Source organism: Ovis aries, chromosome 2 (assembly GCF_016772045.2).
Source record: "Ovis aries strain OAR_USU_Benz2616 breed Rambouillet chromosome 2, ARS-UI_Ramb_v3.0, whole genome shotgun sequence".
Taxonomy (NCBI): Eukaryota; Metazoa; Chordata; class Mammalia; order Artiodactyla; family Bovidae; genus Ovis; species Ovis aries.
Genome location: NC_056055.1, coordinates 193,213,892 through 193,236,515, shown reverse-complemented (window position 1 = coordinate 193,236,515; position 22,624 = coordinate 193,213,892). Strand labels below are relative to the sequence as shown.

At 44.0% G+C, this 22,624-nt stretch overlaps 1 protein-coding gene across 4 annotated transcripts in view; it reads left to right on the top strand.

The window, feature by feature from the left end:
* Positions 1–20,234, top strand: part of STAT1 (signal transducer and activator of transcription 1) — a 43,926-nt gene extending 23,692 nt beyond the window's left edge. For 3 of the 4 annotated variants that reach the window (XM_042242443.2, XM_012110615.5, XM_042242438.2), the window contains 14 exons: positions 689–748; positions 2,712–2,741; positions 2,833–2,926; positions 4,144–4,185; positions 5,731–5,814; positions 6,444–6,542; positions 7,615–7,750; positions 9,139–9,188; positions 9,892–9,986; positions 11,065–11,210; positions 12,716–12,901; positions 14,096–14,171; positions 15,050–15,149; positions 19,198–20,234. In XM_042242443.2, coding sequence (XP_042098377.1) covers positions 689–748; positions 2,712–2,741; positions 2,833–2,926; positions 4,144–4,185; positions 5,731–5,814; positions 6,444–6,542; positions 7,615–7,750; positions 9,139–9,188; positions 9,892–9,986; positions 11,065–11,210; positions 12,716–12,901; positions 14,096–14,171; positions 15,050–15,149; positions 19,198–19,212 — 1,213 coding nt within the window. In that variant the 3' untranslated portion in view covers positions 19,213–20,234. 4 annotated transcript variants of the gene reach the window in all.
* Positions 20,235–22,624: the final 2,390 nt, after the last annotated feature.

Genomic DNA, 22,624 nt, shown 5'->3' with positions numbered 1-22,624 from the left:
TGGAGTGGTTAGAGAGATGACCCTCATTTTCCTGACTATGGGTCAGAGTTTTTATTTTCTCCCAACAGGTTAAGCATTAGGTACAAGTTTTGGTAAAGGGTAAAGTTTGCTATTTTTTACCTCTGTTGTTTAGTTGCTCAGTCGTGTCTGAGTCTTTGTGATCCCATGGACGGTAGCCCACTGGACTCCTCTGTCCACGGGACTTCCCAGGCAGGAATACTGGAGAAGGTTGCCATTTCCTCCCCGGGTGCTCTTCCCGACCCAGGGATCAAACCTACATCTGCATTGGCAGGCAGTTTCTTTAGTGCCGAGCCACCTGGGAAGCCCATTTTTTACCTACAGAATTAGTCCCAGATAGAAATTTTGATAAACCCCAGCATTGGGGAGGCAAAATGGGGAAGCAGGTGCCCTCACTGCATTTGGTGGGAATATAAAATCTGTTGCTTGCTGTCAGAATTTAATATTACAGTTTTGTCCTAGCAGTTTCATAGCTAGGAATTTATCCTACAAATACACTTAAAAAAAAATCCAAGTAGACATACAAGGATGTCAATTTAATTGTTTGTAATAACCAAAAGCTGGATGGGGTGGGGGTTGTTGAAATGTTTATCAATATGGAATTGGCATAATAAATAAATTGTATTAGATAATTTTTTAAAGTAATTATGACTTTTATTTTTCTTTTCAGGCTGCTGGTGAAGTTGCAAGAGCTGAATTATAACTTGAAAGTCAAAGTCTTATTTGACAAGTAAGATATCTCTAATATTATCAAAGATACATATACTATTGAAATGTTCGTTTTGTTAACCAAACATGGACTGATGCAGCGGGGCTGTTAGTGATTCCAGCAGATTTAAATTAGTAATTCCTGGGTCTTGGGAACTTTCTCTAAGAGCTGGTATCAGTGTGCCTTTTTAGACGACAAATGAACAAAAGTGTGAGAGCATTTTATACGTATGTGCTTGTTCCAAGCAGCTACCACCTCAACTAGGCCAGCCCAGAGAAGAGGCACTTGGTCAGGCTCCAGGCCACCTGATTCTTCGGCCAGTGTGGGCTTGTTTCTGGAGTGAAACTGATGGCATTTTGGGGGGCATGTATGGAGCCTGCTGGCTTTACACTTGTCTCTTCTGAACAGTAGGGATCCAGGAATGGGCAGGCTCTCAAGAGGTCTAAATGGAGCAGGTCTATCCTGTTTTGTCCTTAGACCCTGAACCCAAACTAGCAGTGACCTAGGCACTTACATTAAGCAACAAGATGGCTTAGCCCCTACCATCCCCCCTTGATATATTTAATGCTTTTGTTGGTGTGTTTACTAAGTTTCAAACCCATTTATGATACTCCAAGTCACTTCCTCTGGCTTTTGTCTCTTTCTATTTCCTGTAACTATAGCCCTCTTTGTTTGTACCTTTGTTTTCCTCCCATTTTCTTTGGTTTTTCTGTGTATCAGTTAGCTTTTGCTACATAACAGATAACCTCAAAACTTAGTGGCTTAAACTCAGAAATGTATTATTTCTATTATTCTGTGGACTGTGGGTGGTCCTTCTAGTCTGAGCTGGCCTGGTTGCTGCTGGGTGGTCTAGCGTGACCTCATTATATGTCCGAGGTCTTGGCTGGGATAACTGGGCCCTTCTCTGTGGGGCTGTCAGAGTGGCCAGCATGGGCTTTCTCACATGGCAGTGGTGTTCCAAGTGGGTCTAAGCAGCAGCATGCTGGGCCTATTAGGCTAGACTTGGAACTTGCACAGCACTGCTCCCATCCATCATGTCTGGAAAAGCAAGTCAAAGTCCCCTGATATTGAAGGGATAAGGAAATCTGTTCTGTGTCTTTAAAGGAAGAGTTGCAGAGAATTTTGTGGCCACCACAGTTTTGCCACAGTCTGGTTAACTCAGTATCTCTTTTGGTTTGTTCTTGCCTTTTTGTCCTTTCTGTCTTTTCCAGTTCTGAGTTTTCTTCTTAGTTTTGACAGGAAAATCGGTCACTGTCACAGCTGACAGTGATTATCAGCCACAAAAGCATTGCATGTCTAGTTGGGACAGGAAAGGAAGCTAACTCATTTAACTGGGTGTGCACTAATGGTCTCCGACCTTCGCCTGCCCCTAACATACGTTATTTGTCCAGAATATGACAACATTATTGCTGAACTTATATGATTCTGGTCTCTCAAAACTTTAACCTCAGATTTAAAACTTGGCAGTTTCCCCAAATAATTGACTATTCAGGTACTTTCATGAAAGCATTAAAACTAATAAAGAGCAAAAATAAAACTCGAGCTATCTCTTTGGAGGGTCCTCTGAGTTCTGTAGCCCAGAGCAGTGCTCTCTGCTCAATCCCCAGGGCTTAGCTCATTGCTTCCTGCAGAGGGAGTAACTGCTCATAAGTTGTGATAACTCAGGCTTACATTCCTGAGGGTGTCTGTGCTCTCCTTACCCGTTAACTGGTTTCCTCCTCCCGGTGTGCTGTGTGGTCGGTGCTGCTAGCAGGATGTACAGAAGAGAAAAGGTGAGGCTCAGTTTACTTGCCCAAGGTCACCCAGCAAAACTTGGCAGTGCTGGTGTGGGTTGATTGACAGACTGAGTGAATGATAGGGAAGAAAACCCACAGGTATAGATTTATTGGTTATTGATCTTAATACTTTTATATGTTTGTGAATGCGAATTTCACATTTTAGATACACATGTATGGTTACGTTTTTTTGTTTGTTTGTTTTGCAGAGATGTGAATGAGAGAAACACAGTAAAAGGGTACGTTTGGCACTGTTTTGCTCTCTGCTTTGTTTAGGCGTTGCTTTAACAGTTCCCAGCCTTTTAAGTATCCCTTGCCTGTGTTGTCTAGGTTTAGGAAGTTCAACATTCTGGGCACTCACACGAAGGTGATGAACATGGAAGAGTCCACCAACGGGAGTCTGGCGGCAGAATTCCGACACCTGGTAGGGAGACCTGTCTCCCCCTTTTCTGCCGTGTCTGGCTTATCAGGACTTATTTGCAATGGACTGGCACTCTGTGCCATATGTGATGTAGAGGGAAGTTTCCCTGGGAAGAGACTTCTAGAGTTTGTGGCTGGTGACTTCAGCAGTACCTGGGAATCTTGGCTCCTTCTCCTTATCCCAGGGCTGTTCACTTTCTCTTTCTGCCTGTCTCTCTCTCAGACATACCTTCTTTGGGGGGAAGTGAGCTCAGTAAAATATTCCATAAACCAGTGTGCACACAAGCTCTCTGCATGTGGTCCCTCGACGACCTCAGTGATCACTCACTCTAGACTCCTGGAATCTTCCTGAAGGTCGTTATTCCCCCACATCCTGACTGGTGCTTCCCCCCCTCCAAGTGTGTCAGACCCCAGGGGTCTCTCCTGGGTCCCTTCATCACTATTTCCTTCCTGGGGTCTTGCCTGCAACCACTGTCTCTACCGCTTTGTCTCCAGAGGAGTAGGCCCGGGCACCAGGCAGTGGAAACCAGCAGAGGGGTTTATATGGGTGGTGCCTTCTCCCCTCTCCCTGGAGATTCGGGGCTGGCAGGTTTTCTGCAGATGTGTTGGTGCTGAGCCCTATACATTTCCTGGCCTGGAACCTGCAGGGAGATTCAAGGCACCCTTTTTCTCACTGGCAGCCATCTTATGAGCCCACAAACTCATGGTTAGGAAGCTGGACCTTAAGTGAGAGCCTCAGTCCAAACCGGGAGTCTGAGGGTGTCCAGAGCTGTTCCAGGGGCTCTGAGTTGCTTCCTTAAACCCTACATGACTGAAGACCTTTTCAAAGGATGGTCTGAGAGGCTTAAGACACTAGGCCTGTCTGGGAGATTCTGCTGAGGGAAGTAGAGGTGGGAGAAGCTGTGCCCAAAGCCTGGGGAGCATGGCACAGCTGGGGAAGGTGATGGGGATGGTTCAGGACAAGCTTGCCCAGGGGAGGGAGCAGCATTCCGCTTCCCTGGCTCCTTCTGAACCCTGCGGTGTTTGCAGGGGAAACGCTGGGGAAAGGCACTCCCCCTCCACCTCATAAAGCCCCACAGGGTCACTTCACCTCCTGTTCTGCATCCTCAAAATATTTTCACCTCCTTCATTCTAAGTCCCCACTTGTTTTGATTTGTAGATGAAAGTAGCAACTTTGAGGATTATTATATAGCTATTTACTAAGATTTTTTTTTTTTGTAGCAACTGAAAGAACAAAAAAATGCCGGTGCCAGAACTAATGAGGTAAGTCTTTTTCTGTCGTGACTGGTCTCTTAACTAGCAGCTCTGTCCAGTGAGCTTGGCTCCATGGCCCCGGCGGTCCCGGGTGGCCAGGGACAGCTCACAGAGGGCTGAGCAGTGGGAAGACCAGCAGGCGAGAGCGGCAGGCAAACTCTGGGGCGTGGTGCACGTGTGGCAACAGTAGAACCACTCTGTGCTTGTGCTTTCTGGCTGTCCAGGGATTTTGCCCGTGAATTTTCTAGACCCTCACCAGCAGCCCAGCAGAATAGGTACAGTGGGCTACTGTGTTACTCACATTTCACAGGTGAGGAAATTGGACCGCAGGAAGTTTGCAAGAGTTAGCTAAGCGTGCACAGGAAGTAATTGTCAAAGCTGGAATCAGAGGCCAGCTTCATGACTGCCCTGCCAAAAACTGTGTGTGCCCTGTCCAGTGCCGTTATCCTTCTGTCAGCCCCCTCGTCACAGCTTGTCCTTGAAGAGCTGTTTGGGATGCATTCAGATATGAACCATGGGCAGAGGACAGACTGGCTAGAGTTGCTTTGGTTTGGTTGGATTTTGTTCTTTGTGCCTGCCTAGCACTCTGTCCTTCCCTACCACAACCAGCAGAGGGCGCGTGGAGCTGTGGGACAGGTGCCCGCCTGGGCCTGACCAGCCCTCATTTTTGGATCTTGACTCTTAGTAACCAACTAGGGACTAAATTTCCTCTCCCAGGAGCAGGAATGGAGTCACACCTCTCTGGTTCTAAGGTTGTTGTGAGGCTCACATTAGATAATGTGTGTGAAGGCACTGGGAACACAATAACCTTTCCACCCAAACCAACCAAGGCACTTTATAACCTGCCAGGCTTATGCAAATCTGCTCTCCTGGCAGATAATCACACTTGGAACATGTGTACACTTTCCACCCCTTGTCAGCCTGAGGTGTGCAGCCCAGGCCAGGCGGGTCCATGGTGGGCAGAGGGGACCGAGGGCCAGGAAGCCTTAGGTTGTGAATAAACTCATTAGAAGTTGCTATTTCCCTAAAGACATTTTTTTCCCCTTAATCCATAACCCTTGCCAGAATATTAGAAATCTGGTCTTTGAGGGAACACTGAGATACTTGGGATAATTAAATCTGGGATAGATTATTAAAAGCTGCTGCTGCTAAGTCACTTCAGTCGTGTCCAACTCTGTGCGACCCCATAGACGGCAGCCCACCAGGCTCCCCTGTCCCTGGGATTCTCCAGGCAAGAACACTGGAGTGGGTTGCCATTTCCTTCTCCAAAGCATGAAAGTGAAAAGTGAAAGTGAAGTCGCTCAGTCGTGTCCGACTCTCCGTGACCCCATGGACTGCAGCCTACCAGGCTCCTCCGTCCATAGGATTTTCCAGGCAAGAGTACTGGAGTGGGGTGCCATTGCCTTCTCTGTATTAAAAGCTAGAATCTTCTAAATTGTGCCTGATTGGGCTCATGCTTTCTGGAGCTTGTTAAAATGCTTAGTAGTTTCTTGCTGATTGCAGGATCAATGAACGAATCACTGTATTCGTTTTTTTCCCGTTTTCTTTTTTAAGGGTCCTCTCATCGTCACTGAAGAGCTTCACTCTCTTAGTTTTGAAACCCAGTTGTGCCAGCCTGGTTTGGTCATTGACCTGGAGGTAGGACTTACATGTTCCAGGATGGGAAACTTTATTTTCACTTTAAACTGATGCATGTATTTTAATTTTAGACATACTTATCTAATTGCTAAAAAAAGACTGCTGTTTTCAGCCATTACTCTCTCAATGCTAATTTCATGGTTCCGTCTGCCAGAGAACTCAGTTAACCTTTGTCTGAAGTGAAAGTTGCTCAGTTGTGTCCGAATCTTTGCGACCCCATGGACTATACAGTCCGTGGAATTCTCCAGGCCAGGAAACCGGAGTAGATAGCCTTTCGCTTCTCCAGAGGATCTTCCCAACCTAGGGATCGAACCCAGGTCTCCCACATTGCAGGTGGAGTCTTTACCAGCTGAGCCACAAGGGACGCTCCAATAAGCCAAATGTTCCCGTTGAGATGTCCTGTGTTAATTTTTTTATAAGAAGCTTTGACATTAATTTCTTAATTGAAAATATATGTCAAAGATAAATCCAACTAAAAACCAAAGACTGTACCTTTACATTCTTAATTTTTAAGAATAAAATATACGCGAATGTACATAGGGTTCCTTGTTAGTCTGTGAGGCTGCATAGTGGTCTGCAGGTACTGTTTCTGGGTTTCCGAGGATTTTAAGGTCTTTGTCATCTTGTAGACGACCTCTCTACCTGTCGTGGTGATCTCCAATGTCAGCCAGCTCCCAAGTGGCTGGGCCTCTATCCTGTGGTACAACATGCTGGTGGCAGAACCCCGGGTAAGGAAAACACATCTACTTTCATACCAGGGTTTAAAGACCCCCCCCCCCCCCCGCTCTAGTTCTGCATATTTGAAAGAGCCTATATGGGCCAGATGTTGGGGGAAAAGTGGCACAACTCAACTCATTGCTAAGGAGCTGAGTAATTCTGGAATAGCGAAGCATTCCAGAAGCGTGTGTATGTACTAGAAATTAAAAATTATGATTTTCCTTCCATGTGAATAAGCTTGGGCAACAGATGATTTTGTGTTATGCTTTTTAAAAAATGTATACACTTGCTAAACAAGGAGGGTCTGTTCTTAAGAATGCGGATACTCATGGTCAGTTAGTTTCAGTTGATTCCAGTTATTCACTGTACTTAGGTTCTTTGAAGTCACTGTGAACACTGATTTAGCGGATACTGAATCACTGTGCCTAAGGGAAGTATGGGTTCCCGTCAGCCTCTGGCAAAACCCTTGCATCTGCAGATCAATACATCACCTTGTTTTGTTCAAAGATCCCTTATCTAACATACTTGTTCATTCATTAACATCGAACTCATGGCAAGCAGCTTTATAACTCAGTCTGAACAGAGCTTATATATCATGTACGTTGGCTCCTTAAGGCATTTAGGAACACTAGACAGCACTTCAACTCGCCTCTGAGGGGCATATTTAAAAATGAAATCGCCAGCAAAAAAACCTCCAGAAATGCAGAGACCACAGCATTAAACAGATCTCAGAGAAGACACTCGGGTGTAGTGTGAGAGCCGAAACAGGAAGGCAGAGCATAGCTTTGTTTGACTTCAACCGGAAACACATGTTTGGCGACTCAAAGTTTTCACGGCTCTGTGCCTGGGTATGTCCACAAATGAGTGCCAAAGTGCCACGAATATTGATTCGGGGGTTAAATTTTAGTGAGTAGAAAAATGCACAGATATGAGTCTGCAAATAGAACTATTTCTCTTCTTCTGCTATGAAAATATGTGTGTCATAGACTAGAACTAAACTTTGGCACAGATCCGTGTTTCCATGCTGAGCTTGTGACTGGTGACTCATCAGTGGCTTTTAGCTTCTCCATGTTTTCTCCCTAGAATCTGTCCTTCTTCCTGAACCCACCATGTGCACGATGGTCTCAGCTTTCAGAGGTGCTGAGCTGGCAGTTTTCTTCTGTCACCAAAAGAGGTCTCAATGTGGACCAGCTGAACATGCTGGGGGAGAAACTTCTTGGTATGAGCATATTCACTTTTTATGTAACCAACAATCAGAATTCATAAAAAATATCTTGACTTCTCCTTTCCCCCCTTTGCTCTTCATCTTCAAGGTAGGAGAGTGTTAGGAATCTATTGGCTTTTCCAGCTGCCATTTATTATAGCTAAGTGAGAGTGATGCCTCACTTTAGAAGGAGATGCCGACTTGATAGATTTAAATGAATCATTTTCCCATTATCTCATATTATCATTTCTGAGCAAGGCTCCTAAGGGAAAGATTTCTGAGTTATGTAAAATATATTAGTTGTGGCTAAAATAAATTCTTGGAGAAAGGTGAAGTCTGAGAAAGATGAAGTCTGATTAACCTTGGGGAGAAAAAAGTAAGCCCCCAATATTGTAAGAATCAGGCCCTGGGGCCACCTACCCCACAGCACACACCCAGGTCTCTTATGTCAGGTGGCCCAAATGGGAGGGGACACCCATGATCAGCGCCGCCTGACGGGCAGGGTCCAGACCAAGATAGAGAATTCCCTTTCAGTAGCTAACGTCATGGATTGATTAGTCTTCTACGCCAAGCAAATCTAAGACCCACCAGTCTCAAGGTCAGATCTTCAATGAATGGGAGTATCTCAACTATTTATTTTTAAACCCACAGATGGCTTTTTTCCCCAGATTTGCTTTCTGTACAGCAGAGCTGCCTGTCCTGCAGGCATCAGTAGACTTTTCCAAAACTGGATAGCTCTCAGCAGTGTCCTCTCTTGGGCATGTAGCTGTCACACTGGGGGTCTTGTGCAATTTAGTAAAAAGTAAGGAGTCACCTTCTTCCATTTCCTTGTTTGCTGAGAGTTAAGACAGATACCCTTCCTGCCTGTAATGGCTTATCTGACACCGCTCTCTGAAGAGCGGTGTCTGTCTCCCCACTTCTCATGGCTCAGCCGTTTTGGTTTGTGCAGATGATGACCCCTAGTCTTCCTTCCCCTTTCATTTCTCTCACTTGCCTTTTGATTTGCCTCCCTGAGCCTGTGTCCTATTTGGAGGAAGGTTGAGGGAAATACCTAATTAATATCTAAAATAAGCTTATAAAGTTGTGTCAGTTAAATCGATCACCTGCAAGTGATTCTTGGTCTTAGTTTGCACTTGTGAAAAACTCTGCAGGGTCACTGGGAGAGGAGCCTGGTAAGGAAGGAGAGGGAGGAATGGCAAGTGACATTGCACAGGGAGGGACCACCCTAGGCTTCTCCAGAAAGCACAGGCAGTTAGTGTTAGCGATCTGAGACTACTGACTGTATACATACACCCTGCCTTGGTTGAGTGTTGGCTCTTTGAGAGCAAATACAAGAGCCATCAGCCCAGCCAGAGCTTCAGAATTGATTCAGTTCCTGAAAAACCTTGTTTTTATTTGTTTAGGCCCCAACGCCGGCCCCGATGGTCTGATTCCATGGACAAGGTTCTGTAAGGTGGGTGCTGTCTTGGATTTACGCTCTGAGTACTTTCTGCTCTCTGTAGGGCTCTTGGATCTCTCAACACGGTGCTGGCTGTGCCATGCTTGCTTTGGCAGGTTCCTCTAGCCCACGGAACCCCTAGGACAAGTTGTTTACTTTCCTTCAGCGCGAAGGTTAGGCTCCAAGTGTGAGTCTGACAGGAAGCACCTGTCTGTATGATAACATTCTCTCACATCCGAAATGAGTCCTCTGTTTGCTCACACTGGGCCCTGGCTTGGCAGCATGTTAGCCCCGTCCGTGAGTAACGTGTGCTCTGTGCCGGCGTGGACAGCCTGTGGGTCAGATGACCGTCCCCGAGCCTACTCAAGCAGGGGCCCAGTTCAGGGGGGTGATAATCAGACCCTACAAAGGTCACCAGACAGTGCTGACAAGCTCGAGCTACTGGCGTTCAGCAGTGGGAAGCCACTGTGATCACCCAAGAGGTCATGCCCTGGCTGGGTCACTAATGTTTGGAGAGGGAAGCAGAGTCTGGCTCAGGAAGTGGAGAACTGGGTGTCTGAAAGCCGATAAGAAGGGGAGGGACAGCTCTGTAGGAGACAATGCTAACTTTGGCAGCTGGGCAGTCTTTGCAAACTAAAACCCGAGGGTAGGAGGAGACAGGAGAAGTCAGAGTTTGGGATTTCTTGGTTTCTAATGTGTGCATCTATTTACTTGGCAGGAAAACATAAATGATAAAAATTTTCCATTCTGGCTTTGGATTGAAAGCATCCTTGAACTCATTAAAAAACACCTGCTTGCTCTCTGGAATGACGGGTAAGGGCCGCAGATAGATGCATTTTTGAAGCATATGTTGAGCACAGCCTCCGTTACTGCAAGGCTGAGATAGTCCTGACAAGACAGACTTCATTATTTGGCGAGACTTGTGAGCATCCCACTGAAACAGATGCTTACAGGCTGTCCCTTCAGGGATTCATTAGTAGGCCCTCATAAAATTAAACTTATACTTCCGTAATAAATGTATATGCATTGTTAAATTAATTAATTTTTTATTGAAGGATAATTGCTTTACAGAATTCTGTTTTCTGTCAAACCTCAACATGAATCAGCCATGGGTACACACATATCCCCATTTTCAAAGCTGAGTTTAAAAACCCTGAGTGCCATGCATGCATTCATTGTACAAAAATTTCTTGAGCATCTTCTTTGTTGCCTCCCAGTAAGGAAGAAAAAGCTGTTTTTAACACAGTAAGTTTAAAATGTTAGTCACTCAGTTGTGTCCAACTCTTTATGACCCCATAGACTGTAGCCCACCAGACTCCTCTGTCCTTGGTGTTTCCCAGGAAAGAATACTGGAGTGGGCTGTTATTCCCTCCTCCAGGGGGTCTTTTTGACCCAGGGATCGAACTTGCATCTTCTCCATTGCAGGCAGTTCTTTACCAACTGAGCCACCAGGGAAGCCCAACTCAGTAAATTGTTTCTAATTTATTCCCAGGGTCAGTTGAGATTTCAGCGAAGACTTTAACTTGGTCAGAAGTTAAGAATATGAAAATGGATTGTCTGAGCTTTCCTTTTCACTGTAAAAGATAAATAAATTCAGACATTTTCAATCACCAAGTGAAAATGAAAGGCTCATTACTCCAGAAAGTATTTATTGATCATCTATTGGCAGCAGGTTAATGAGCTTTTGGGGGAGTTAAGCATATATACGTATGATTGAAATGATTCCTGAAGTGTCAGTGAAATAGATTTTAAAGCATCTAAAATAGTCAATACATTTTTATCCTGTGTTCTCTTGTCACATTGTGGTCATCTTGGTTGGTAAGTGAGCAGGAAAATTATAGAGTCATGACCGAACCTCAGAGTGCCTCCGTTGATCCCTTTCCGCATGCAGGTGTATTGTGGGCTTTATTAGCAAGGAGCGAGAGCGAGCCCTGCTGAAGGACCAACAGCCCGGGACGTTCCTGCTGCGCTTCAGCGAGAGCTGCCGGGAAGGGGCGATCACGTTCACGTGGGTGGAACGGTCCCAGAATGGAGGCGGTAAGCCAGGGTTCCTGCATACACTCCCATTCGACCCACAGGTGCAAGCCCTTCCTCTGCTGCAGATCAGCTCGTACAAATAATGAGCCTGTGACATAAAATTGCAGCTCCTGTACCCTACCCCAGTTGAGCTTCCCTAATAGGATTTATTCCATATCCAAGGGTTTGTGGGACTCTTTGCCTGGAATCTGATGTGCACATAATGGTTGTTTAAAAGACAAGGTCACATTCTTTCCTCTTGTTCAGGTTTGATACTTGTAGGTGAAGAATGTGAGTCACTATGACCGGCAGCTAGTTGTTGGGAGGAAACCCAGTGTGCAGGCATAAGCTTCCAGACCCACTGAGGGGAATCACATGTGGATGTGCTAGGATGAGGGCTGGTTGTTTGAGGGGGTCCCAGGACTGGTTCTCCACCCTGCCTTCAGACAGAGCAGGTGCACGTTTATCTGGGCTCTATCTTGGGTTTCTATCTGATGCAGTACATCCATGGCAAAACAGTTTCGAAAACCCAAGTATACAAAACAGGTTTCTGGGGAATAAGAAACACGTTTCGGTGGAGATGAAAAAAGGTTAAAGACAAACTGGTGACTTTTCCCTGTTACTTCTAGTTTGCTCTGTTTGAAGGATTGGAGGGAAAACTGAACTATTCCAGTAACTTCTGCTTTCAGTTAGAAGATGCGATAAGATGGGATGCTTTTCTAGTTGTATTTATTTTGTCTTCTGGTGAAAAACAAGAGAGCTGGGATTAGAGCCCAGGGAGGGAGGACAGTAATGGCAGAGCCTGCCTTTTCTGCTTCTCCCCTGGTTGTTCTTTCTGGAACTTGCAGAGAGATGGAGCTAGCAAAGCAGGCAGAGATGCACACCACTGACAACTGGGCAGTCTTAGCAGGGCAGCACCAGCTTTGGTCTGAAGTTCAGGAGCAGAGTCCCTAAAGCACCTGACCTCTGGAATATGAGCCCCAAAGTGAGATCCTGAATCAGTTAGGAAGCAGGAATTCAGTGAAGTCTGGAACTAAGACCAGGAGCAAATTAAAGTTTGGGTGGTTTTGCCTTCAGAATTATAGAAAAAGATAGCATAGGGTCCATTTTTGGTTTGTTTAAAAAGTTTTTCTTGTATTGTCATCGTTTATTTTCATTCTTCAATATGAAAAGAAGTGAGCTTTTCTGTTAACCTAATCTGTGGCTTGAGCCAAGAAGACCCAAGTGGTAATTCGTTATTTTATAGGTGTCTAATAAAATTTTTTTTGACTAGACTTACAAGTCTAAGTAAATAATGACAAATGCAATGTTATTGAGAGTGATGATGGCCTTTGTTTTTCCTGCCTTAATGAAAGGATAATAATTTACTTAGAAATGAATCAGTTACACACACTGTGATGAAACTCCTAGATTATGTTTAGTTCTTACCAGGTTCTGTTAAATCCATAAACTCTGCAGTGTTTTGTCTCTTTCCTCTGTTGTTCTGGGCTATTCCATGGGACTCACTTTGCTTTTCTTCCTTTTAGAACCTTACTTCCATGCGGTTGAACCCTACACAAAGAAAGAACTTTCTGCGGTTACTTTTCCTGACATTATTCGCAATTATAAAGTCATGGCTGCTGAAAATATTCCAGAGAATCCCCTGAAGTTTCTGTATCCAAATATTGATAAAGACCATGCCTTTGGAAAGTACTACTCCAGGCCAAAGGAAGGTAAGTGGGGAGAGTGCACAGGAGTTGCCTGCTGAGTCATAGCACAGCCTACTTTTTGCCATGGTTATGTTCTCCCTTCATCTTGTCCAGAGGTTTTCAGACAGGCTTTAATCCCACTCCTCCACACTGCCCTTGCCTTCTTGTAAGTATAGGGCACCGGCATAAACTCTACCAGCCCATCCCTTCCTTTTGAATTGGTAAAAGCAGCCCTTCAAAACATAGTACAGTTGACACATGATACATTGTTTGGCCTGATACAGAGAGTTAGAAAGGAGCAAATGATTTTTGACTTTAGGGGTGCTGGGAAAGTCCATTTCTGGTCTTCTGTGTTTGTTACATTTTTTACTTTCTCTGAGTGGAAGGGATAAAAGGACCTTTGACGGTCACCTGATTTATGTCGTCCCATGCCTGAAATGGAGGAGGCGGAGGCCTAGGTGAAGAGCAGTGGTCCCTGCACGGTGACCCAGTAAGTTACTAGGTCTCCTCCTCACTGAGAGCAGGTCTGGACTCGGCACACAGGTCTTCCACTGCTCAGTGAACATGCCGACAAAGTTAATGGTTTTTCAGGCTCAGTTATTTCAGTATTAACACAATTACTTGGGGAGAAGATGCCCCCAGCTCACCTTGACTGATGTGTCTATGACACCAGCCAGGCCAGGACCATAAACCAGATAAAACTTCTGTAGGACTTCGGGCCTTGGAAAGAAAAGCCTCCCCCATCTTGTCTGTGTTCAGCACAGAAGAACGTACCTCCCCTTTTCTTCTTGTTGTTTCTGCATCCATACCACAATTTCAGGTGACCCAGGCAGGGAATCTTACTTCACTGCCAAGGAAAACAAATCCAGTCTTGATCAAAGAAAAAGTTGATTGTTCTTTTTCTTGCATTTATTTTTGGCTGTGCTGGGTCTTTGCTGCTGCTCAGGCTTTTCTCCAGTTGCAGTGCATGGTCTTCTCATTGTGGTGGCTTCCCTTTTTGCATAGCATGGGCTCTCGGGTGCACGGGCTCAGTAGTTGCGGCTCCCAGGCTCTAGAGCACAGGCTTATTAGTTGTGGCGTGTGGGCTTAGTTGCTCCTCACCATGTGGGATCCTCCTGGTTCAGGGGTCTTTACCCCTGAACCAGCAGGGACGTCCCCATTGATTGTTCTGGTGTGATATCTGCTAATGGGAAGTGTCCACGATGTGTTTGCTTCTAGCCCCAGAGCCTATGGAACTTGATGGCCCTAAAGGAACAGGATACATCAAGACTGAATTGATTTCTGTGTCTGAAGTGTAAGTGAACACAGAAGAGTGACATGCTTAAAACCCTCAAGCCCCCTGTCCTGGCTGGGGCCTGTTGAAGATGCTTGTTCTTTGCTTTTCCATTGTCATTGCTGCTGTCATCATCACAGTTGGACTTGTTGGAGAGATCCTAATTAGAGATCCTTGTGTCACTCCCGGTCAGCGTTTCACTGCCTTTATTAAAAAAAAAAACCAAACAAGGTTGTATTTAAGGTATATAAGTTCTCCCCAAACTGATATTTTGAAAGAGTGTAAATAAAATGAACAAAAATTGATGAGAGTGGGAAAGCAGTTTTTTTTAATGTAGAAAAGGCCAAAGTAATGAGATACCTTTTTTTTTTTTTTTTTTGTCCGCTTGCTTTTATTTTGTTGTTTCATTTTGTAAAAGGTAGAAAAAATTTTGGAAAAGTCATTGTCAGTTATTTGGCCTGCAGCACTGTCTTGGGGTGAATGGATGTAGCCTTCATGTAAAAACCCTCTGGAGCAGCTTTATCTGCATACAAACCTCAAGGTAGGGATGAGGGACTCCCCAGACATTTCCTCTGGCGCTTCTTGGGCCAGGGTAGACGACACGCTGCACACGCTCACACCCAGGTTTACCCAGGCAGAAGCGGTGCAGGACCCAGACTGGCTGTTTCTCGCTCACATATCCAGAGTCCAACGTGCTTCATGAGGGGCCGGGCTGGGGATGTGAACCTCTTGAGATCCTTGCTTTTTCAAATGTATCTTACAAGTGCACACATTTCTCTTGAAATAAAAAACTAAAGCGCTGATTCAGTCACAGGCCAGAGATGAAAATGGCCAAGCTGGTGGTACTGCTTTCACAATTTCGATGTCAACATTTCCTGTTTCTTTCTCCCCCATTTTAGTCACCCTTCTCGACTTCAGACCACAGACAACCTTCTTCCCATGTCTCCTGAGGAGTTTGACGAGGTGTCTCGGATGGTGGGCTCTGTAGAATTCGATATGGTGAGTACCATCACGCAGGGATGTTCTCAGTGTTGGCCCTCCGAGGCCAGGAAGGCACTTGGCCAACCCTGGGCCTCTCTGTGAGCTCTCGGAAGGGGCCCAGAAGGATGTTTTCTAGATAAGCTGTGACAACTTGGAGCCTGCTGTGTTTAAACAAGCTACATTGTCACCAAGATCTTTATTTCTGGAATTCCGCACCTTCCCCAAAATAATATTTCAAACATTTAAAAATTCACCCTCTGCCTTTTAAAGTTATCCACGTAGAAATCTCATATATAAAGGAACTAAGATTTTCCTGATAAGAAAATGTTTTCCTTTGGCCTGTTGTTTCAGCCCTGTGTCTGAGTGAAGAGGTGTTATTTTTAGGAAGGGAGGAGACTAACGCTTGGTAGTTGCAATCTTTGTAGAGACTTGGTGAGCCACAACGAAACACTTTCACCTGCTTTATGTTTGAGAGCTAACTTGTGCCGCTCACACCTGGAGCTGTGAAGGGCTTGTCAAGAGTAAAAAGTTCAAGGAGTGAAATACAGTCATGAATACTGTGAGTGAAATCCTGTCATGAGGGTCAGTATAAGGATAAGGACCGGGCTGGCCACCAAAAGAGTGATTCTTTTTTTGGGAGAATGTTTTTCAGAGTGTCAAAGAGTATTGTCTGCCTGAAATCTGAAATCTTTCCTCTTAAAAATTTTATTTTTTTATTGGCTGGATGTTTTCTGATGCTGTTTAATTTTAAGCTCTTTTCCACATGAAGCTATTCCAGTTCATTTTTTAAAATTTTCTTAATTGAAAAAAAAAATCTCTCTGAGTCATCCCCAGTCTGCCTTTATCGCTGTGTGCCCGGCCCAGGGGTGGGGGCTTTGGGGGGTGGTGAGGGGGAGGGTGGTCCTGGCACAGACTGCATTAAGCGGAGGAGGGAGCAGATGCTGGTTGAGAGGGCGCTATCTTTCGACATTCAGGGTCACACATCCTTGAGTTCAGGGAATGCATTTGTGTGTCACCAGTAGTATCTGTTTAGACTCAAGTTTCTGGCATGTCACCTTATCCTTTTCCCTCACCTGCAGAAGTACGGGCTAAAATCTTTCGAGACTCTGCTTTCTTACACCCTCCTGATTGTTGAGGCTGAAAAAAAATTACTTGGAAAAATGCTTAGGTAGTGTAATAGCAAAATAGTTATATTGGCAAGTGAAAAACGGAACTTTTACATGTATAACGTTGCATTCTCTGTTGGAATGTAGCTCCCCACTCTGCTCTGAAGTGCTCTGTGAGCCCAGCACAAAACTGGAATAAATGTAAAGCCTTGTTCAGAAATTGTAAGACCAATGGACAGAACCTAACAACCGCGTGTTTGTTTGTTGTTCCCGAGCAGGTTGCATCATCATCACTATTAATAGGTGACACTTGTTAAGCTCTTACTGTGTACCGGGCATGCTACTGGTAGTAACTTAGTCCTCATACCGATATTCTGACTTAGATATTATTATTTTTCCCATTTTATAGATGTAGACAAAAAATTTTTACAAAATTAATAAATTTGCCTAAGATCAGGTAGTCAGTAAATGAGGGAATGAATATTTGAATCCCCTGGGCTGCCTCTGGACTGCATGTTCTTGTCTACTCTCCTGAGACCCCCCTCACCTAGAAAGCTCATCTCTGATTCATTTAAAACCTTCGCCCCAGGGAAGCTGTTGGCACTTGACACTGAGTGTGTGCTATTCTGGTTTATTAAGATGAAGACAGCATAACCTTTGGGGGAGAGGCTTGTGTTTGTTATTTGGAAATCTGAACTCCACCTCTGTCACACCGTTATCCCCTGTGACCTTGAGAAAATAAGATGGATTAGTCCCCTCCATCTGTGCATGCAGCATGACTGCTTTCTCTGTGCTTCTCTGTGCCCTGGGAATAACAACAGTGGGAGCTATTTACTTTAAATAAATACTAGGAAATGGCTTTATGGCTCTGGATCCCCACTTCCCCTGCCCAGGAGCCATCCATTCTATTCCAGGTGATTTTATTCACTTCATTTGTAGAATAAAATCTATTTTTGCACATACGCACACATACAAATCTCCGGATTAAACCCATGGAAGATTTAAGAGCTAAAACAGGCTCTAATATGGGCACAGCACTGGTGAGACAAAATAACAGTTGGATTCTGTCTCCGAATTGGCTGGACTCCACCTTGTCTGTCCCAAATTGTCCTCCACCGTGGCCCGATTTCCTTCTAGCGTCCAGTCTTGGAGTTAGGGCGTATGCTCTGAAATAGACCTTTCATGGAGCTGGCTGGTGTTTGGGTGTGTCTGGGGGTTGTCTCTCTGGAGCAGCAGGCACTGGAGCTGACGCCTGGTGCTGCTCCGGAGCCGGAGGACTACAGCCTCCTGAGACAGAGCACCAGTGTTCTCTGTAGCCTGACTGCAGTATTTGTTTAGTCTGGCTTTCCTGTACAGTAAACTTTTTCCGTGAGGACTACATGAGAACCAGGCTCCTCTCCTGGAGGCCTTTGGGCAGTGCTGATATTGGTAGGAACATTTATTAATTGTCTGCTATTTTCCATCGACTACACTAAGCATTCTTCCGGGCTTCCCTGGTGGCTCAGATGGTAAAGAATCCACCTGCAATGCAACAGATGCTGGTTTGATACCTGGGTTGGGAAGATTCCCTGGAGAAGGGATAGACTACCCATTCCAGTATTCTTGGGCTTTCCTGGTGGCTCAGCTGGTAAAGAATCTGCCTACAAAGCGGGAGACCTGGGTTCGATCCCTGGGTTGGGAAGATCCCCTGGAGGAGGACATGGCAACCCACTCCAGTATTCTTGCCTGGAGAATCCCCGTGGACAGAGGAGCCTGGTGGGCTACAGCTCATGGGATTACAAAGAGTCAGACATGACTAAGCACATAGCACATACTAAGTATTCTACATATGCTGTATAATTTAACCCTTTCAACAACAAGTCTGTTAGGGACTGTTTGTCTTCTTCAAATAGATGAGGAGCTTGGGATTTAGAGGTTAAGGAACATGGCTTGATCACACAGCTAGTAAGACACAGTAACAGGATTTGAATCCTTGCTCACTTGCTTTCTCTCTCTCTGTCTCTCCAAAGACCACCATCTACATATTTTCACTCTCAGCCAGACTGAAACATAGGGGCAAAACCTTCATTGTGCTTTTCAATCCAAAAATATTTTCCTAGGAACCCACTATATACCACCCACTATTGACTGCTTGGGATTAAAAAAGGACTCAGTTTTCAAGAGGCATGGAGTCTAGAGCTGTGTTGCTGTTGGTGTTTTGCGGGGGGGTGAATGATTCCCTGGGTGGGGCTGTCCTGTGCATTGCAGAATGGATAGCAGCATCCGTAGCCTTTCCTCACTAGATGCCGCTAGCCCACATCCCCACACCCAGTCATGCCAATGCAGAATGTCTCCAGGTGTTGCTGGAGGACAGAATCACCCCTGGTTGAGAGCACCTGGAATAAGGGGAGGGCCCAGCTTAGACGTGAGGGGGGATGTTTGTTTCAGGCTGTGTACTGTGGATGAGCAGTTCTGGGTCTATGAACGGCCCTATTGGAGGCAGCTGGGCCAGAGGCATGGCTGGGGGAGTTCCTAAGCCTTCTGCTTGTCTAGCCAGTACCTGAAACTCCTTCATCTGTTATTCCTAGTGAGTGGCCTTTAAGGAAAATTTGTCATTTTCCCCAGGTCCGTCTCTCCCTCTGGCGTGCAGCTCAGCACTGCCTCACCCTTGTTTTGCATGAGCAGATTTGCCACATTGCTCAGTCCCCAGACTTGCCCAACAGCAGAAAGCTTTATACAGCCTGGATGAATTGACAGAATTAAGCCGGTAGGCTGCAGAGTAATAATCCATCAGCTTAGGTGGTATAAAAGGTCTCGATTAGGCTAGGAAAACGGATAGCACATGCTGCAGGCCCTCTAATCCCATGGTGGTTTTTTGCTGGGGGATGTCTTTCTACTGTAGGACACATAAGGAATGTTAGCTATGAGTCTGCGTTTTACAGGACCAGTGTAGTAATATCACTACATTTTCTCTCTTACAGATGAATGCGGTCTAGAGCATGAATTTTCTCTTCTCTGGAGACATTTTTCCTTCCCACCTGTGATTCCCTTCTGCTACTGTGTTCCTTCACATCCTGTGTTTCTAGGGAAACTAAAGAAAGGCCAACAGATTTGCTGCAACCTGTTGATAGCAAGTGGATTTTTCCCTAACTCAGAAACATCTGTTACTCTGAAGGGCTTCATGCATCTTATTGAAGGTAAAAATGAAAGGCCTTCTCCACATAGAGGGTTTTACAGATGAAAACCATCCTGGTACACCAAAATCATCAGGACTAGAATGAGAGTACTTTAGGAAAGGTGAGACATTTAGCAGCACGTAGCAGAAGCTATGCAGTCAGGGCTTGACTATTACAGGTGGTTGGATAGATCATATGGTTATTCTTATTTGTTCTGCTTTACATATAGCCTCAAGTTTGCCAGTGGCTTGCCTGTGAAATAGTGAAAAGCTGTCCTGTATCTGGGCAGAGGATAAAAGTTATGTGTGTTATTATATTTTCCACACTGGCCATTGAAAACTAGAGAGAGATTCTCTCTCGGAAGAATTAGCTTTTGTTACGGCTTTATGATGCTGGCTAATATCAACAGAAGGAAGTAAACTTTCCAAATTCATGAGTAGTATCTTCCATTTCAGCTTTAATACCAAAGTTGAATATATTCTGCCTTCATCATGAAATTGAAGTTAGTAAATCAAACTGTCTTCATAGTTCTATCAAGGTAGCCAAACTATTAACAGCTCTCTTAAGGCAAATCCTATTATTTTTTCAAAAAGTTGAAATTAATTGTAGATGTCAACAAACTCAGAAATTTAATGCATGTTTCATAAGTGAGTTCACTTGTCTTTATTGTTTAGTCAAAATTTTCAAATCGAGAAGAAAAAATAGTAACTGACAAATCATTAAGAAGTGGAGATTATGAGAATCCAATAATTTGAAAACTCATCCTGTGTAACTGCATTGAGAATTGCATAATTTTCACTGGCAAATGTGTTTCTCTCACAAATACATTACAGATGGTGCCACTCTCTCTCTTGTGCTTTTTCTAGACCTGTTTTGGACTGCATGATGTTTTGTGAAGTGTTGTGTTACTTACCTTGCCCCTTCCCTAGCACTGACATACACAGAAGTGGTTTAGGGAGTGGGTTTGATAGAGGTCTTCTAGATAACTTACACAAACAGCTGTCTGCAGCTGAATCATATTTTTCTGCTATCGCCACCACAATCATATTTTTATGTAAATACGGTTATTTTTCTGGTAGGGATAAAGTTTTCTTGAGGTCTATTTTAAAGTTAAAGCTAAAGTATGTGTATTACATTAAATATAATATGCACATGGTACTTTCTTTTATTAAACACAAATTAAAACCTCCTCTCAGTTTTTACATAAGATGATTGACATGAACCTGATTGAGTTTGCATTGACTTTTTAAATTAAAATGATAAAGGAACAAAGACAGCAGTTTAAAAAGGTGTTTCTAATTCATGCTATTTAGCTATTTGGTATATTTTTGTCCTCTAAAAATGCTTTGGCATAGTTTCATTTTCCTGCACGTCCAGAGATTTTGTTTACTTTTTAAAAGTATTAAACTTATAGTCTGTTATAAATAATATTTGGTGTAAACATTTTAAACATTCCTGGCATTGTGTGTAGGTTTGATGTTTTTCTCATCATGTTTAAACATAAAAATGTCACTCCTTATTTTTAAATAAGATCAATATCGTTTTCCTAAGTGTTGCCTTCTCTTACCCTGATTAAGGTAGGTGAGTGGAGGAGATGAGAGAAGAAACATTACTGAGAGAAGTCATAAAGAGTACCATAAATAAACAAATGAAAATCCTTTGGTCTTGGTGACCACCACAGCTGCCTCCAAGTGCAGAAATAATTTGGTATTTTAAAATGAATTTCAATACTGCTATAATGTGTTTTTAATTTTAAAATACATGTAAAATGTGACTATGGTCTCCATAGCAGCATCTAAAACCTATACCTCCTTGATGAGGTGAGATATTACTTCCTGAGAAGTTACTGCACCCACATGAAAAGCTGGGATTTTTTTTTTTTTTCTCCAAAGATGCTCTAAGCCAGAAAGCTGTGATCCTCTTAAAAGGCATTGAGTGCTGGGGGAAAAAATAGTATAATAGAAGAATCACTAGGTTAGATGTAAATTGGCAGGTTAGATTCAACCGTTTGAGCTAACAGGGAATGGTGGTATAAGCTCGAATTCCGGCCTCATAGCAAATATGACCATTCTCATCTCCCTGTCTGAAGTACTTATATCTAGGAAATATCAAGTTTTTTCATAACAAACATCAAGAGTATATTTCTCCAGGGAATGAAGTACAACAGATAAATGCCCTGCCTGGCTGGTTATGTTTGTATTTCTTTGTATTTGATCATTGTAAGAAGTCAGTAGATCCTGGTAAAGGGATGTTTGTGTGTTTTAAGAGTATTTCTGGTACGGTGTTTTATAAGCACAGAACCTTTATGTATCACTTAGGACAAATTTCTCCCTTTTCAGGAAAGTGTTTTCTGAAGTGGCAGTAAATAGCATTAAATGAAGGAAGTCTATTTGCTGTCTGTAAGCTGAAATGGAATATTAAGTCTTAATTGAACAAAGTACTCCTTTCACATCTGACTATCCCGAGAAAAAACCAGAAATGGTTTTGAAAGTTCTGGTACTTTCGGATGTTGTGCCCAGAGTAAGGGGTGTTTACTTGAGTGGCTTCTGCTTAGTAAGATTCATTTATTAGTTCACCAGATATATGTTCAGCACCTGCTATGGGCTAGGCACTATACTAGATGTTTGGAAAACTAAGTTGGCAGAGTAAAACAGACACAGATCTCTGGTTTTGTGGAACTTAAGATGGTCTGAGATACTGGATCGTATGTCTAGTACAAACATCTTACCTATTAAAACTTAAGAAAGCTTTTGTGAAGCAAACATAGCCAAAAGCTATGAATAATTTAAAGGTTATACAAAAATATACATAATTTCAAAGTAATGGCATTCATCCAAGAAAGGGTGAGTGGAGATTTTGGATGTCTCTTCCAGTTGTAAAATGTCAGTAATATAGACAAACTGACTGCCACAGCAAAGCAGATTACTTTGTGACAAACAACTTTGACTGTTGAAAATGGACAGCCATGGCATTTGTGGTGTTTATGTACCTTCTTTGTGGTTAGAAGACCATGTGACCCTGAACCAGGGTTTTCTGGCTCTGGGAGTGAATGCCATTCCATACATGCATGGACCAGGTGGGGGCTGCCACTACCAGCTGGTCCTGCTTAGACCCCAGTGTGGCAGCACTGAGTTCAGTTCCCCCAACAGACATCAAGACATTTGTGAAAATACCCTCTCTTTTCATTGAAAGAGGTTCAAACCCTCCTAGTGAAAGATTTCAGTGTAGCAAA